The sequence below is a fragment of the Sinocyclocheilus grahami genome, unplaced genomic scaffold (genome assembly GCF_001515645.1).
Source record: "Sinocyclocheilus grahami isolate Dianchi unplaced genomic scaffold, SAMN03320097.WGS_v1.1 scaffold571.1, whole genome shotgun sequence".
In the NCBI taxonomy this organism is placed as follows: Eukaryota; Metazoa; Chordata; class Actinopteri; order Cypriniformes; family Cyprinidae; genus Sinocyclocheilus; species Sinocyclocheilus grahami.
The window spans coordinates 180,848-195,297 of NW_015505750.1; the positions used below are offsets into that span (position 1 = coordinate 180,848).

Here is a 14,450-nt window from a genome sequence, read left to right on the forward strand (position 1 = left end):
ACAACTCCCTGTCCTCACCTGCAACAAGGTGAACTCTCTGCTGGAATATTTCTTTCTGGTTGGCGGGTAAGGGTGGGTAAAAAAAAGTGTATGTCTGTATGAAAGCCTATTCTGGAATGAACTAATAATCATGACTAAGCAGTAACATATTTGTTACCACAATTCTCAATGTTTTAATGAATCCTTAATAATTTAATCAACTTCAAATGCATATTTTAACAACTGAAATTACATTTTCACCATTTCCATATAATTTTCTCTTAATATGATTATTAATTTGTCAATGAATTAATGACCTTTTCCCTCTTTTCTTTTGTGAAGGTGTTGTATGCATATTCAGGCATGCACCACGTTAGTGCCTTAGACTGGGGCTCTGGAGCTGGAAGGATGATATCACTAAACTCGCCATCTCTGCTTTTGTGAGCCCTAGTGAGAAGAGAGTAAAACGGGGACTGAAAGAAGGATGTTCAGACAATCAGAGCAAGGCAGGAGGCGTGTGAATGCCCAGCCGTCTGCGCGCATAAGAGGGGTGGAGGTTGCGCGGGGAAGAACAGGCTTTGGCTTTACACTGTCAGGTCAGTCTCCATGTGTGCTAAATTGCATCCTGAAAGGTAGTCCGGCTGACTATGTGGGACTTCGCTCCGGAGATCAAATACTGAGTGTGAACGACATTAATGTGTCCAAAGCATCTCACGAGGATGTTGTCAAGCTGATTGGCCGCTGCACGGGTGTCTTATACTTGGTCATTGCTGAAGGCAGTCATAACAATGCACATCTAGATTCATGTTCAAGCGATGAAGAATTGGGATTCCATGACCACAAGAGCCACTGGTTGCGACCAAAGATGGACTCAAAGACACTAGGCATAAACCGTGCAGAACGAGTTGTAGCGGAAATGCAGTCTGGTGGAATCTTTAACATGATCTTTGAAAATTCCAGCCACTCATCCAGCAGCTCGGAGAAAGCAGTAGCTTGTGCCTCTGCTTCTAAAACAAGGGCTCTCTCAGAGCCAGACTTTTCGTACGGTAATGCCGGTACCCGACAGAGTGATCCCAACTTGCTCACTGAAGAGGAGATGGCCAAAGTGCTCAATGATGACTCTGTGTTTGTTGATGTGTTTGAACAGCAAGATGAATTTGCCCTGTTGCAAAATGCAGACTCTGCGGGTATACTCAACGTTGGGATGGTTGTGGGATACTTGGGATCTATTGAATTAGCTTCAACAAGTGCCAATTTGGAAAGTGACAGCCTGCAGGCGATTCGTGGCTGTATGCGGCGTCTGCGTGCAGAACAAAAAGTACACTCGTTGGTCCTGCTCAAAGTCATGCATGATTGTGTACAGCTATGCAATGATCGAGGCACTGTTTTAGCCACTTACCCTGCAGAGAAGTTAGCATTCAGCGCTGTGTGTCCAGATGACCGCCGCTTCTTTGGCCTTGTCACAATGCAAGCTACAAATGCACATGCCATAAATAGACATGGTGAAGAGGAGCAAGGCTTGCGTACGTCTTGTCATGTCTTTATTGTAGACCCTGAACTCTGTCATCATAAGATCCACCAAGGTGTAGCCCGACGCTTTGGCTTTGACTGCACTCCAGACCCAGATACCAGTGGCTGCTTGGAGTTCCCACTGACGTCCCAGCCGCTTCTTCAGTTTGTGTCCGTGCTGTACCGTGATATGGGAGAATCTATAGAGGGAATGCGAGCTCGAGCTTTCCTCGATGGTGATCTAGATGCTCAGCAGAACAACAGCACAAGCAGCAACAGTGACAGTGGTATCGGCAACTTCCTGCCAGAGGAGAAGAGCAACCGAGTCCTCTTGGTTGACTTGGGCGCAAACCCTAGTCGCCATGTTCCCACAGGACTATGGGAAAACCCACCAGGACCTCGTAGCCAAAGTGTCCTAGGAGGTCTTCCACCACCCCCTCCGCCTCCGGTCTCGCATCGTAATGGCTACCGCCCTGACCAGTTTGTAGATCACCCTCAGCCCCATCCACATTCCCACGGAGACCCACCTTTGCTTTCTAGCAGGCATCTAAACTCCTCCTCACAGCTGGATGTGTCAGGCCTTCCTTCACGCTCCCACTATTCTGCCCATGGCAAGAAGGTGACAGGAGCATCAGGCCAGCGTTGGCTGCCAGTTCATGTCCTGAGAGACTGGCGTCAGGGGCACAGCAGTGATCAGGAGTCTTATGCAGAGTCCACAGACGGATGGTCCAGTGCTAACTGTAGCACCCTGCCACCACCCATGAGTAAGATTCCAGCCGACCGGTACCGTGCTGCAGGCGAGATCGCCTCGCAGCCTCACCGGCTCCATGCACGGAAGGACGAGTGGGCAAAGAAGCTGTTCGGGGAGAAGAGCCTACGAGAGCATCAGCAACAATCGAACGATTGCAGAAGAATGAAAGATTCAGAGAAAAAGGTAAGATAATTTTTTTACATTAAAAAGGCCCCAATTCACGTTCTGTTTTCATTTTGTGAACACCTTGTTCGGGATCACAATCAGTAAGGATACCTCATTCCAGAGGAGTTGACCAGAAATTGAAATGCATTCAGAATTACCTTAACTGATCTTCAGGATTAGGAAGAATTAATAAGTAATGATTTTAAATTTGATACAAGTGCAGTGCACTGGTTAATGAGCCAGGGAATGTGTTGTTCAAACAACTGTTGTTTGTGCAGAAAGGCTTTGCAGACTAAACTAATGTGCCTGGAATGAATATCACTTTTTCCTTGTTCTTATTATCTGGCACGGCACGATCCTTTACTTTGCTGTTTTCAATTGCTTTAGGAATTGTATCCTTTCCACCACAGAGTTTCTGCAAAAAAAAAAAAGATTTGCAAAATGTCACTCAATCTTATATTCTCACTTATTTTGTGTTTAAAATGTGCTGTTACTGTTATAATTTTTCATCGCACAGTAAAACGGCACAAACACTTCACTGTCAAAAATAATTCTGTCAGGTAGGTGACATGCGTAGCCAGGCTGAAACTACTTCATTTGCTGCTTCAGCTGCTGCTCCTGGCTTGGAGGGAACATGTTAAAACTGACCCTGAGATGAGAAGATACAAAGCTGGGTTCTTCTCATTCTCCCAGTGGAAAACTTTCAGTTCAAATGGCTGCGAGCTCCTGCTCTGATCTGACTGCCTTTGATGGGCCTCCAGCAGCTGACACCAGATCACTCATATTCATTCAAATCTTGATTCTGGGTGGTAGATTTTAAACCACTGAAATTAATCTTGATCAAGATACTTTTAAAAAACGGTTCATCCAAATATGAAAATTCTGTCATCAATTCATGTTGCTCCAAACCCGTATGATGTTCTTTCCTCTGTGGAACACAAAAAGAGAAGTTTAGTAGAAGGTTGATGCACAATTTTCCATAAAATGAAAGCAGATAGTGACCAGGGGCTGTTAACCTCCAAAAATTATGAAAGTAAGTTGCCATAAAACTACACTTTCAAGAAATGGTTCTAAATGGTACCAGATTAGGATTCTTTTGGTCCATCATTATTTTGAGTGGCAGTTTCTCTCTGCAGATGTGACAGCATCTGGGCAGAAACACACAAATTAGTTTAGAATTACAATTTGTCTCTTTTATTGTGTAAGTAAAAGCAATTATGTTTCTGAAGGCCAAAGGTAGTGTGAGCCCTTTACATTATTGTTGTTATTATTATTATTATTTTCTGTATGCGACCATTTAAAACTCTTAACAAAATAGATTATTCATTTAACATACCTGTTACTTAATGGAGAAGAGGAGAGAAGTACCCTCAACTGAGCAGTGTTGGTGTTTAGTTAAAAAAAAAAAGCATGATTGGTAGGAAACGTTTGCAATTTCTAAAATCTAACAGAGTTTCTAATTTATGGACAATTTAAGAATGAAATCATTTACCTGTTGAGAGTGTTGACAGTCTGTGTAGTTGGATGGTTGAGCTCAAGAAAATCATAAATGAGGTGATTTGTCAGTTAGAGATTTGAAAAACAAAACGGATCTAAACTCTAATACAAAGAACCATTTCAAAAGAGTTTGTGTGGATAAGGTTTTAAATAAAACTGTTACTATGTGTAAAGAACCATCTTTTTGTATTGCAAGTTTTCAAGAAGCCATATGATACTTTGTGTTCTGCAGATGAAATTAAAGTTATACAGGTTTGGATCAACATGAGGATGAAATTACAATATTCTTCAGCAGATTGGCTATTGTGGCTGGACTATTTGTGAAGTACTAAGCTCTGTTAAAACACTGTTTCTCAGATAAAGTAAAGCCCATAACTGCTCCACAGGGGCCAACAGGCCCCAAACTGGCCCAAAGCAACAAAACAGACAACATTGATTGGTTTTCCCAGAATAGTATTGTAGCTTTTTACATGCATCTTCTGTGACAATAGCTTCAGGGTCTACTAAAAACAGTAAGACATGTCAGACATCAATGGTCTGCATATACTGCTTTAAGCAATTGTTTTTCAGTTTATTCTCTGCTTCTTTCATTCTAGCACCACTCATATAATGTGGACATTAACATCAATATTTTATGTTTAAATGTATGCATCTGTATAAGGAAAAGTGGTATTTGTGGATGCTGTAGCATTTCTCTAAGGTTTTCCCACAAACTTTTAATCAACTTTAGCCTACACTAATTAATTTGAATAGTGTGGCAGATGAATAATTAAAAACTCAAGTATTCAATGAAGTCTCATTTATTGAGGTAATAAAAACTGCATTCAAAAATGTAGTTGCTTAGGTGATTCTGGGATCTGTTAATATGGGAGCGCTCTTGTTGAGTGCTGTTAACATAGCGACCATGCCACGTTTGTCTCACACAGGTGGTGGCAGCCATGACTGACGAAGAGGTGTGAGGTATCATGGCAGCATGAGTTTTAATAGAGTACAGTCAACCCGAATAAGGCTGATAAATTATAAAAATTAATGATAGGAAGTTATTTTTGAGTCAAAAGCACCTGCTGTAATTTTCTTGACTGCATTAGCACACCCCTAAAGCACAGGGATCTATTCTCAGTGGTTCGTTTCATTATGTTAGTTTAAACTTTCTTGTCTGTTTTGTGAGATCATGAAAGAGACAAAACTTAACATTTGCTTGGCATCCACATCGGGTCATAAGTTGATCTATTACTCGCCAACAGGCGGCACTGTTCCACTGTCTGTGTCAGTTACAGGTCAAATACTTGTTGCAGTATAATATGATAATTATTTTCCTTTGTCCATTTCACCTCCCAAACTCATTAGCCATTTCAAATTATTATTGATTTAGTGGTTTAAAGGTGGTATGTATGAATGGCTTTAAGAAGCAAAATATCGGTAACACTTTAGATTAAGGAACACATAAAAGTTTTCCTCTCAATAAACTCCTAATTACTGCTTATTGAAAGTAAGTAGGGTAGTTGTTTATAGTAGTTATGTTTAGGTATAGGGTAAGGTTAAGGGATCTAGAATATGGTCATGCAGAATAAGGCAATAATATGTGCTTTATAAGTACTAATATGTGTTCCCTAATCTAAAGTGTTAATCTAAAATATCTAACCAGCTGGCCTCATTTTATTGTTTTATTTAAATTTTTTATATTTTTTCATTTACTTTATTTTAGCTGTATTAGATCAAAAGGGTGCTTCTACTAAATACTGAGCAAAGGGTCTGAATACTTAGGACCATGTGATATTTCAGTTTTTCTTTTTTAATAAATCTGCAAAAATGTCAACAATTCTGTGTTTTTCTGTCAATATGGGGTGCTGTGTGTACATTAATGAGGAAAAAAAATTAACTTAATTGATTTTAGCAAATGGCTGCAATATAACAAAGAGTGAAAAATTTAAGGGGGTCTGAATACTTTCTGTACCCACTGTATATTGTTCAAAGTAAAGACGAAAAGCTTAATTTGATCATTTTATTTACATTTTTCTATATTTTTAAAATTTATTTTTTAACATATTATTATTATTTATTGTACGTTTTGTTTCAAATGATTATAAAATAGATATACTACTCAAAGTAAAGACGAAATGTGTTTAGACACTTTCTTGTTGTCTTGATGTTGTCCAAATTTAATGTAATAAATGCAGCTTAATTAATACATCCACTAAAAGTCACTTTGACACCAGTTGGCTAAAAGTAATTAGAAAAATTTCCCACTGTATGTACTGTATACAAGAAAAATTCAGTATATCATTTTCATATTATTTGTAATTTACCTACAATAACTATTGATGATGTGCTAGAACAAGACATGTTAAGAGTTGAGGAGAGCAGTACTAAACAGTTGTCACGTTGGTTATTATCAATACTGAGATTTGTTTTTCAGTATTGAGATGTTTACAGTTTTGATTATAAGAATCCTTATTTGCAGTGGCTGTAGTGTAATATTAGAGTGTGGCGGATTATTCTATAATAGATTTTTGCATCATGGTTGTACAGAGAACAAGATAGTTTAGAGATGGGTATGAAACCGATAAACAGCATGTGGAAGATGTTTTTATAGTGACATTTGTCATCCCAAAATGGATGAAGTAAACAGGAAAGAAAGCTCTTCAGAGCTCCTCAAAGATAGCTCCTCCCTGATAAGTCTAAGAGGTTGATGCAGTGCACAGTACATCCCTGCTCCCCACAGGAATCTATGATGTTATCTCAACCCCAAGACTGACCCAACTGCACCCTAAGAGCGGAGAGAGAACTAGAGAAAGAAAGTCTAAATAGTACAGTTGTGGAGTGAATAAATCATTAGGTGAAATTGTGATATGAAATAAATATATATATATATAGAATGTACTTTGAGACCGTTTAGCTTGTATGTGTATCATTCACTCTTTGGCAACCTAAAAAGAGCTTTAGGCTGTGCTGTTGTGAGCATAGTCATATGAGCCTCATGTTTCTATGCCTTTCCCTTCATCATTAGTCTTTTGAAGTATATAAATAAAACATTCTTTCCTCCTCGGATTCAAGTACAATACACAAAACAGAGCAGTTTTTGATAACATCAACGTTGTTCTCCAAAACCAATGTTGACAGCTCTATGCTTCTTTTCAGCAACCACCCGCAAGATTCACCCAAGGAACGTAGTTTAGTCCATGATATTTCTTTAGATTAATTCACAACGCTGTGGTGCTCAATTGCCATGGAAACCACTGGGGTGATCAAGAGGCGGTCGCTCATGTCTGGCTAACCTATTCCTCCATAACATGACCGATAGTGTTTTTAATGAAACCCAATATGGGTCTAGTATCCAGACACCAGGACTGTATGCAGAATTTACGCTCATTCACTGCACTACAACAGCAAACCTTTGTGTTCTTTGAATTTTTGGTTGATTCTTTTTAGTTTTTCCTCTTTAAGTTGCTTTATGCTTCAGTTTGTTTCACATTACAGTTCTTAACTTTCATATCTTTTCTTTAAGGAACCTGTGTTCATCTGTTTCCATAGCGCAGGTCATTTGTTCTCTCCTGATTCTGTGAGGTTTCTTTTTATGTACGTCATATGAGCGTGTGTGTGTTGTGTGATCACGGTGTCTATGCATGCTTGCCTTGACATTCATAATGTGAGAGTGTGTGATTGAGAGAGATATTATGTAAATGTCCTGTCTTGGTAGCCTTAAAGGCATAGTTCACAGAAAATGTTGTCATTGTGTAGACCTGCTCACGTCATTCTAAACCTCTTCTCCTGGGGAACAAAATCTTCGAAATTTCCTAGAATGAAAGGCAATTGTCACCAAAACGGTTTGATTGCCAATTTCTGCGAAACTGTATTATTTTGTGTTTGCAGAAGAAAGAATTTAAAACAGGTTTGGGAAGATATGAGTGTGAGTAAATGATGACAAAATTATAATTTTTGGTTTAACTATCCCTTTAAATGCAGACACATACTGTATGTGCATAGCTGAAGTATGTACAGCCCTGACACATGTGTATGTAGTCACTTGTGTTGGCATATTTGTGTTTGTGTGCAAATGTTTGTTATCACTTGATCTGTCATAATGATGAGGCTGAACACACAGAGTTCGTTGCGTTTCTAGGCAACACAGGAGGCCATTTGATTACACTGCTCTTGTCATCTGCACAATCAACTTCTAAACTTTAGCCTATGGAAATTATCCCTCTAATCAGGCTGTCTCTCTGTCTGTCTGACCGCCTGACTACTAGTTCTCCCATCTTTGTACTTTCGTCCTTCTGCTTCTCTGTCAAGTCCCTGTTGATCTTTCTCTGAATGCAAAACGTGACATGGTGTCATGGTTTAAAGCATTTACAGAATCGATTAGGGTTAATGCTGATGTGTGTATTTTTTTTTTCTGTTAAAATACTTTATATCAGTTGAATATGTAGAGAATGTGTAAATACTGTTTCTATGAGGCTTTGTTGAGTGTTATGCTTTATTGAGTGCTTACGTTTTAATAGCAATCAGACATAGGCTACTACTTGCACCTGGTACACTAGAAAATGGGCAAAAAATCTCTTTAAAGGGATACTGCATAAATGAAAATTCTCTCATTATTTACTTACCTTCATGTCGTCCCAGAAATACATGACTTTCTTTCTTCAAATGGACACAGAAAGATTTATAGAAAAATAATCTATCTCTTTGAGTCCATATAATGCAAGGGGATTCTCAGAGTTGACGCTTTACAAAGTGAACATGACGTTAATCCATATCACCCCATTTGATGAATCAATGTCTTCTGGCTTGTTTGTTGGAAGCAGTGGTTTATATTAAAATAGTTTATATTTAAAAAAATATATATATTTTTTTCTTACTCAAACATATTTTATTTTAATAGACATTGATTCATTCCTAAAGAATCCATGTTGGTACCTAAAAGGTACAAAAGTGTACCTTTTGAAAAGGTACCACCCCAGTGACAGCTATTGTACCTTTTTTTTCTGAGAGTGTTTAAAGAGTTTTTATGGGCAAAATCCAGTCATTTCATCTGGAATCCCAACAGTCTGGAAATTCATGTGAGTGTAAAAGATTTCCCAATATAGATTACAGGTTCAAGTTGGTCTTACAAATTCACTGTATTCTGTGTGAGCTGTGCTTTATACATCGCTACGCTATTGACAGTAGACCTATTTTGCATATAAAATTTTACTGAATGTTTGCTAATGTGCAAACATCTCCCCATGTGTCTGTTCATGTGATCCTGTGCTATAGCCAAACGTTCCTCTCATAATGAAATCAAAGAGTGAGAGGAGAGTTGTTTACCTCTGTGTATTTCACACACGGATTGGAGGAGAAATTTTGCTGTCCTTTTCAAAAAATAGGGAAAGGGCGACAAAGCGCTTATCACTTCTGTTTCTCAGGAGACAGTTTTAGTAGACGGACACTGATATGATTATGAGCTGGGATTCAGCCTGACCACCAGAGTCTCTTGTGTGTGTACAGAACTAAGGATGAATGCTAATGTAGAAGTCCGATGAATGATCACGAGTGAGCTTAGACCATTATATTTAAAAGTGAGTTATATTTAAATTAACTTTTATAATAAATAATAATTTAAAATAACATTTGCATATATTTTAAAATTTAATTTATTCCTCTGATGACAAAGTTGAATATTTAAAAATATTTAAAGGTATCTTTTTATTTTTCATATTTCTATATTCAAAAGTTTATATTTATAACCTTAATCTAATAACATTTATGCATTTGTAATTATAGTGTCAATTAATTTTTAATATTTTACCAAGACATTTCTCAGTCAGTAAATGTGGATCTTTCAGTTGAATTTGTAAAGTGCTGTCTTGATCTTGGTCTTGACTCAGTCTGAACTACAACACTATCTATTTATCAAAGAATCCTGAAATAAAATATATCTCAGTTTTTAACAAATATATTAATCAGTAAAAAATTTGTTACTTTTTAAAATATATTTAAAATAGAAAATATTTATTTTAAACCGTAATAATAATTCACAATACTACTGTTAATTAAATCTTAATTATTAAATCTTAACTATTCAGAAATTAAAATTAATAAAATCTCTCTCTTTTGACAGCTTTCGACTTCTATTTCCAGCAAATGTCTTAACGTGTAAATATTTGTATGTACAAAAAAGTTTAACAACTGAGACATAAATTCAACAACATTTGACGAACAGAAATAGAATAATGTGTTCCTGAAGTAAGTCAATTTGAAAAGTAGCTGTCAGTATCTGGTGTGGCCACCAGCTTTTTTTCAACAGTGCATCTCATCCTTATGGACCACACCAGATTTGACAGTTCTTGCTGTGAGATGTTACCCCACTCTTCTACTAAGATATTTGCAAATTCCCAGACATTTCTGGGGGACTCATGGTTTGCCAATGTGAGGACGATGGAATATTTAATGCATCACACAAATATATATTGTATCATAAGGACATCTGCATTATAAGAATTTGGTCAACCACCAGCATGTCTTGTTTATGTCACTAATGTCTTTCTCTCTGTTTCTCACAGGGCGGAAGATTTAAAGGCATCACTATGGGCTTTCCTCAGCGTTCCTCCGGCAGACGATCTTTTGGACGTTCCAAGCGTCTCAGTATGGCTCGTTCACTTGATGACCTTGAGGTAAGGTTCCCCAAATGCTTTTCTTTTTCTCCTCAGGAAGGTGTCCCTACATTTCAGTCTTTGTCTCTCTCACATTCTTATTTCTAAAACTTCCCAGCATTCCGATCCTATCACTCAGAGGGTAGGGAATTATTACATAAGGAACGAGTGATCTACGCAGTAATTCAGAGACATGCATGCACACTGAAACAAACAAACACAACCACCCCTCTGGAGTGCATGAACTCTAGGGCCCTTATTCACGAAACAACAGCAGTGTGCATGTAGAGCAGATTTGACACCACAGCGAGGGTATTCTAGTGTATTAATGACTGTGGTCACACTCACACATGTGAGTTTAATTTTAGACCCAGCAGTCAAAGAGATCCACGTGACGTGTGATGCGCGCACAAGTGTGGTGACAGCAGATTGCCATGGCAACATAGGAGACGGTGAAACATGGACGGTGTAATTTTCAGATGGAAGAGCTTGTCTAGTTATTTGGCAACCTGTTTGAAAAATCATTATTTTTATAATTACTGTCACAGTTGTGTGTTGTAAGAAGATACAAACATGACGATGAAGATATAAGGCAGTCTTTAATAAATCCACAGGCAGATAAATCCAAAAAGAGAGAGAATGGCTCACAACGCTTGGAACACAGACGTATGCGCAACGCTGAACTCATATGTCATCAGCCCGGAGCTGCTTCCGTGTACAACTGTTGGCGCTAGCTACATTAAAGTGAGTATTACGTTTTGAATATGGATATTTTTCTTATAAAAACGTATCGATTCGCTACAGGAGGCCTTTGTTCACCCCTCGGAGCCGTGTGGGACACTTTTTTTTTTTTGGATGAGCGCTTTTAATTTAATTCATTTTAGACTGATGCATGCAACACCCGCTGAGTGCCATGAAACAGCTTGAAAGATCAAAGACCATTTTTAATATAACTCCGACTGGATTTGTCTGAAAGAAGAAAGTCATATACACCTAGGATGACTTGAGGGTGAGTAATTTATGTTTATCTCATGTTTGGGCATTTAATAATCAAAAGCAGGAGCGTTACAATGCATTTTTAACTCTCTGAGGCCGCTGGCTACAGGAGGCACATACGTTCATGTGCACGTAGCTTCACATCAGTCACAAATTCGGACTATTTTATTACAGTGATGATTCAACTTTGCTCTCGGGTTTAAAAAACAGACCCCATGGTATACACCTAGGATGACTTGAGGGTGAGTAATTTATGGGCTAATTTTCATTTTAGGGTGAACTAACCCTTTAATGTTTGTATTATCTATGTGTCTAGGTGGATGTATTATCTCATGTTTGGGCATTTAATAATCAAAAGCAGGAGCGTTACAATGCATTTTTAACTCTCTGAGGCCGCTGGCTACAGGAGGCACATACGTTCATGTGCACGTAGCTTCACATCAGTCACAAATTCGGACTATTTTGTTACAGTGATGATTCAACTTTGCTCTCGGGTTTAAAAAACAGACCCCATGAATTCCTAAACACCGCTTATGGAGAGAACAGAGTTGGGACTTGTTGAAGAATGTTGCCCTTCATACCAGGTTTAGGTTTTAATAGTGCTTGTCAAACAAGGCAAATCCACACACAAACACACTGAGAAGGACAATTCGATGTTCCTGATACTTTTTATTGCACACATTGACTGCAATTATACACACACACACACACACACACACACACCCTGATATAAACACATGCCAGAAAGAAGTACCCCCTTAATTGTTCAAACACACACACACACATTCATTCTGATTCTTTCACGCTCCCTTCTTTAAGCAGATGCTGTGCTCCAGGCATACTAATAAGGTGGCACAACACATTGTGTAAATAACATGAAGACTCCCACTGTGAAGCACTTACATTTCTGTGCGTTCCACACACAAACACACTGAGAAGGACAATTCGATGTTCCTGATACTTTTTATTGCACACATTGCACACCTTTACTGCAATTACACACACACACACACACACACACCCTGATATAAACACATGCCAGAAAGAAGTACCCCCTTAATTGTTCAAACACACACACACACACACACATTCATTCTGATTCTTTCACGCTCCCTTCTTTAAGCAGATGCTGTGCTCCAGGCATACTAATAAGGTGGCACAACACATTGTGTAAATAACATGAAGACTCCCACTGTGAAGCACTTACATTTCTGTGCGTGTGTGTGTGTGCGGCTGTTTCTCACGCCTCTGTGAAGTATATGAGTGTGAATGCACAAACATGCACACTCACTCACTCCCGCTTGCGAGCGTGTCTCTGCATCTCTGTCTGTGAGCCCTGGGCTCTGTGGGCGGAATAGGAATTACAGCGGAGTGGGTGGAAAGACGGAGAGAGGGAGAGAGAGAGAGAGAGAATCAAACATAAGACGCAGAGATAGTGACAGGGACAGACTGTGAATACGGACTCACACACGCCGTACTGGACGCAGCCAGTGGATGGATGTGTTTACAGAGCGTGGAGTCATTTAACGGCCGACTGTGGAGTCTAACACTGCCATACATGGAGCCAACTTTGAGCGTCAATACTGATGGAGTGAGTACCTTTACTCACACATTTGTATGGGCTAGTGTGCTTGTTTGATCTGTCAAGTCGTGTTGTGTTTAGATGCAGAGTGTTTTAGTTGAGGTGGGGGGTTGTGGATGCACTCCGATAGTTTTCTATCACAGGAGTCTGTGTCTGCTGTTAATATTTAAGAGTGTGGTTGTGATTACAAAGCGCTGATTGGATTTTAAAACTGCTTGCACAAGTACTTGTGCGATCTTGCTTTGGAATGCAGGATCATGTCTGTTGAAACCTCAAATTAGTTTAAAAACTGTGCTGATGGACGGGTTATCAAGTGAATTTGCATCTCAAATGCTCATTTGATTCCATTCGTTGGTATGATTTATGCTTTAAATATATATTTTAATTATCAAATTTTATGCTATAAGTAGTAAGAGTAAAGATGTTGGTATACATGTAATTATATAATTGACCTTTTATGGTTTGAGCTCAAATCAACTTGCATATCCTAATCATGTGACCTGATTTGTCCAATCAGGTGTTATTGTATTCTTATGAGCTCCTGATGAAAGATTTCTGTATTTGTCATTCTTTTTTTTCAGCATCATTTGAGGTTTTTTGTTGTGGTTATTCAAGTGCCAGCTATGAATTTAAAGTAACTTTGTCTTCAGTCTCATGTGTCTCATGACTTGCATGAGCGTGTTAGAATTTTTTATTGTTGAAATTGTATAGACTTTAGACAACAAACATTTAATATAAAGAAAAGCTGTATTTCCTTTTAAGAAAGAAGAAAAACACAAATCGAAAAGTTAAAGTGAAACATTGCGAAACAAATACTTTGTGAGTGAACTCATTCGGTACTGCAATAAGGTATTTTATGTTAATGCATAGTAGTAGTTCTGAGTTCCTTAAGTCTGGGGAAAAGGACATTTTTTCACCTTTTTTTTTAGAACAGAAATTCATTAGATTTTCTTTTTTTTTCTCTTTACTATTTCCAAGAAAAATGTTATTACTCCAGTCTTCAGTGTCACATGATCCTTCAGAAATCATTCTAATATGCTGATTTGATGATTATCAATATTTAAAACAGTTGAGTACATTTTTTTTTCAGGATTCTTTGATGAATAGAAAGATCCAAAGATCAGCATGTATCTGAAATAAAAAGCTTTTGTAACATTATACACTATTCCATTCAGTAGAATTTGTATTATTGTTTTGGGAAAGAAATTATAGAAATTAATACTTTTATTTAGCAATGATGCTTAAAATTGATAAAGTGATGATAAAGGCATTTATAATGTTACAAAAGATTTCTATTTCAGATAAATAGTGTTCATATCGATATCGCAATTATATCGTATCG

At 38.1% G+C, this 14,450-nt stretch overlaps 1 protein-coding gene across 1 annotated transcript in view; it reads left to right on the forward strand.

The window, feature by feature from the left end:
* The window catches only part of LOC107556525 (regulator of G-protein signaling 12-like), a 37,135-nt gene continuing 22,685 nt past the window's right edge, over positions 1-14,450 (forward strand). Inside the window, exons 1-3 of the mRNA XM_016239664.1 lie at positions 1-72; positions 322-2,422; positions 10,441-10,551. Coding sequence (XP_016095150.1) covers positions 464-2,422; positions 10,441-10,551 — 2,070 coding nt within the window. The 5' untranslated portion in view covers positions 1-72; positions 322-463. The remainder of the gene's footprint in view (positions 73-321; positions 2,423-10,440; positions 10,552-14,450) is intronic.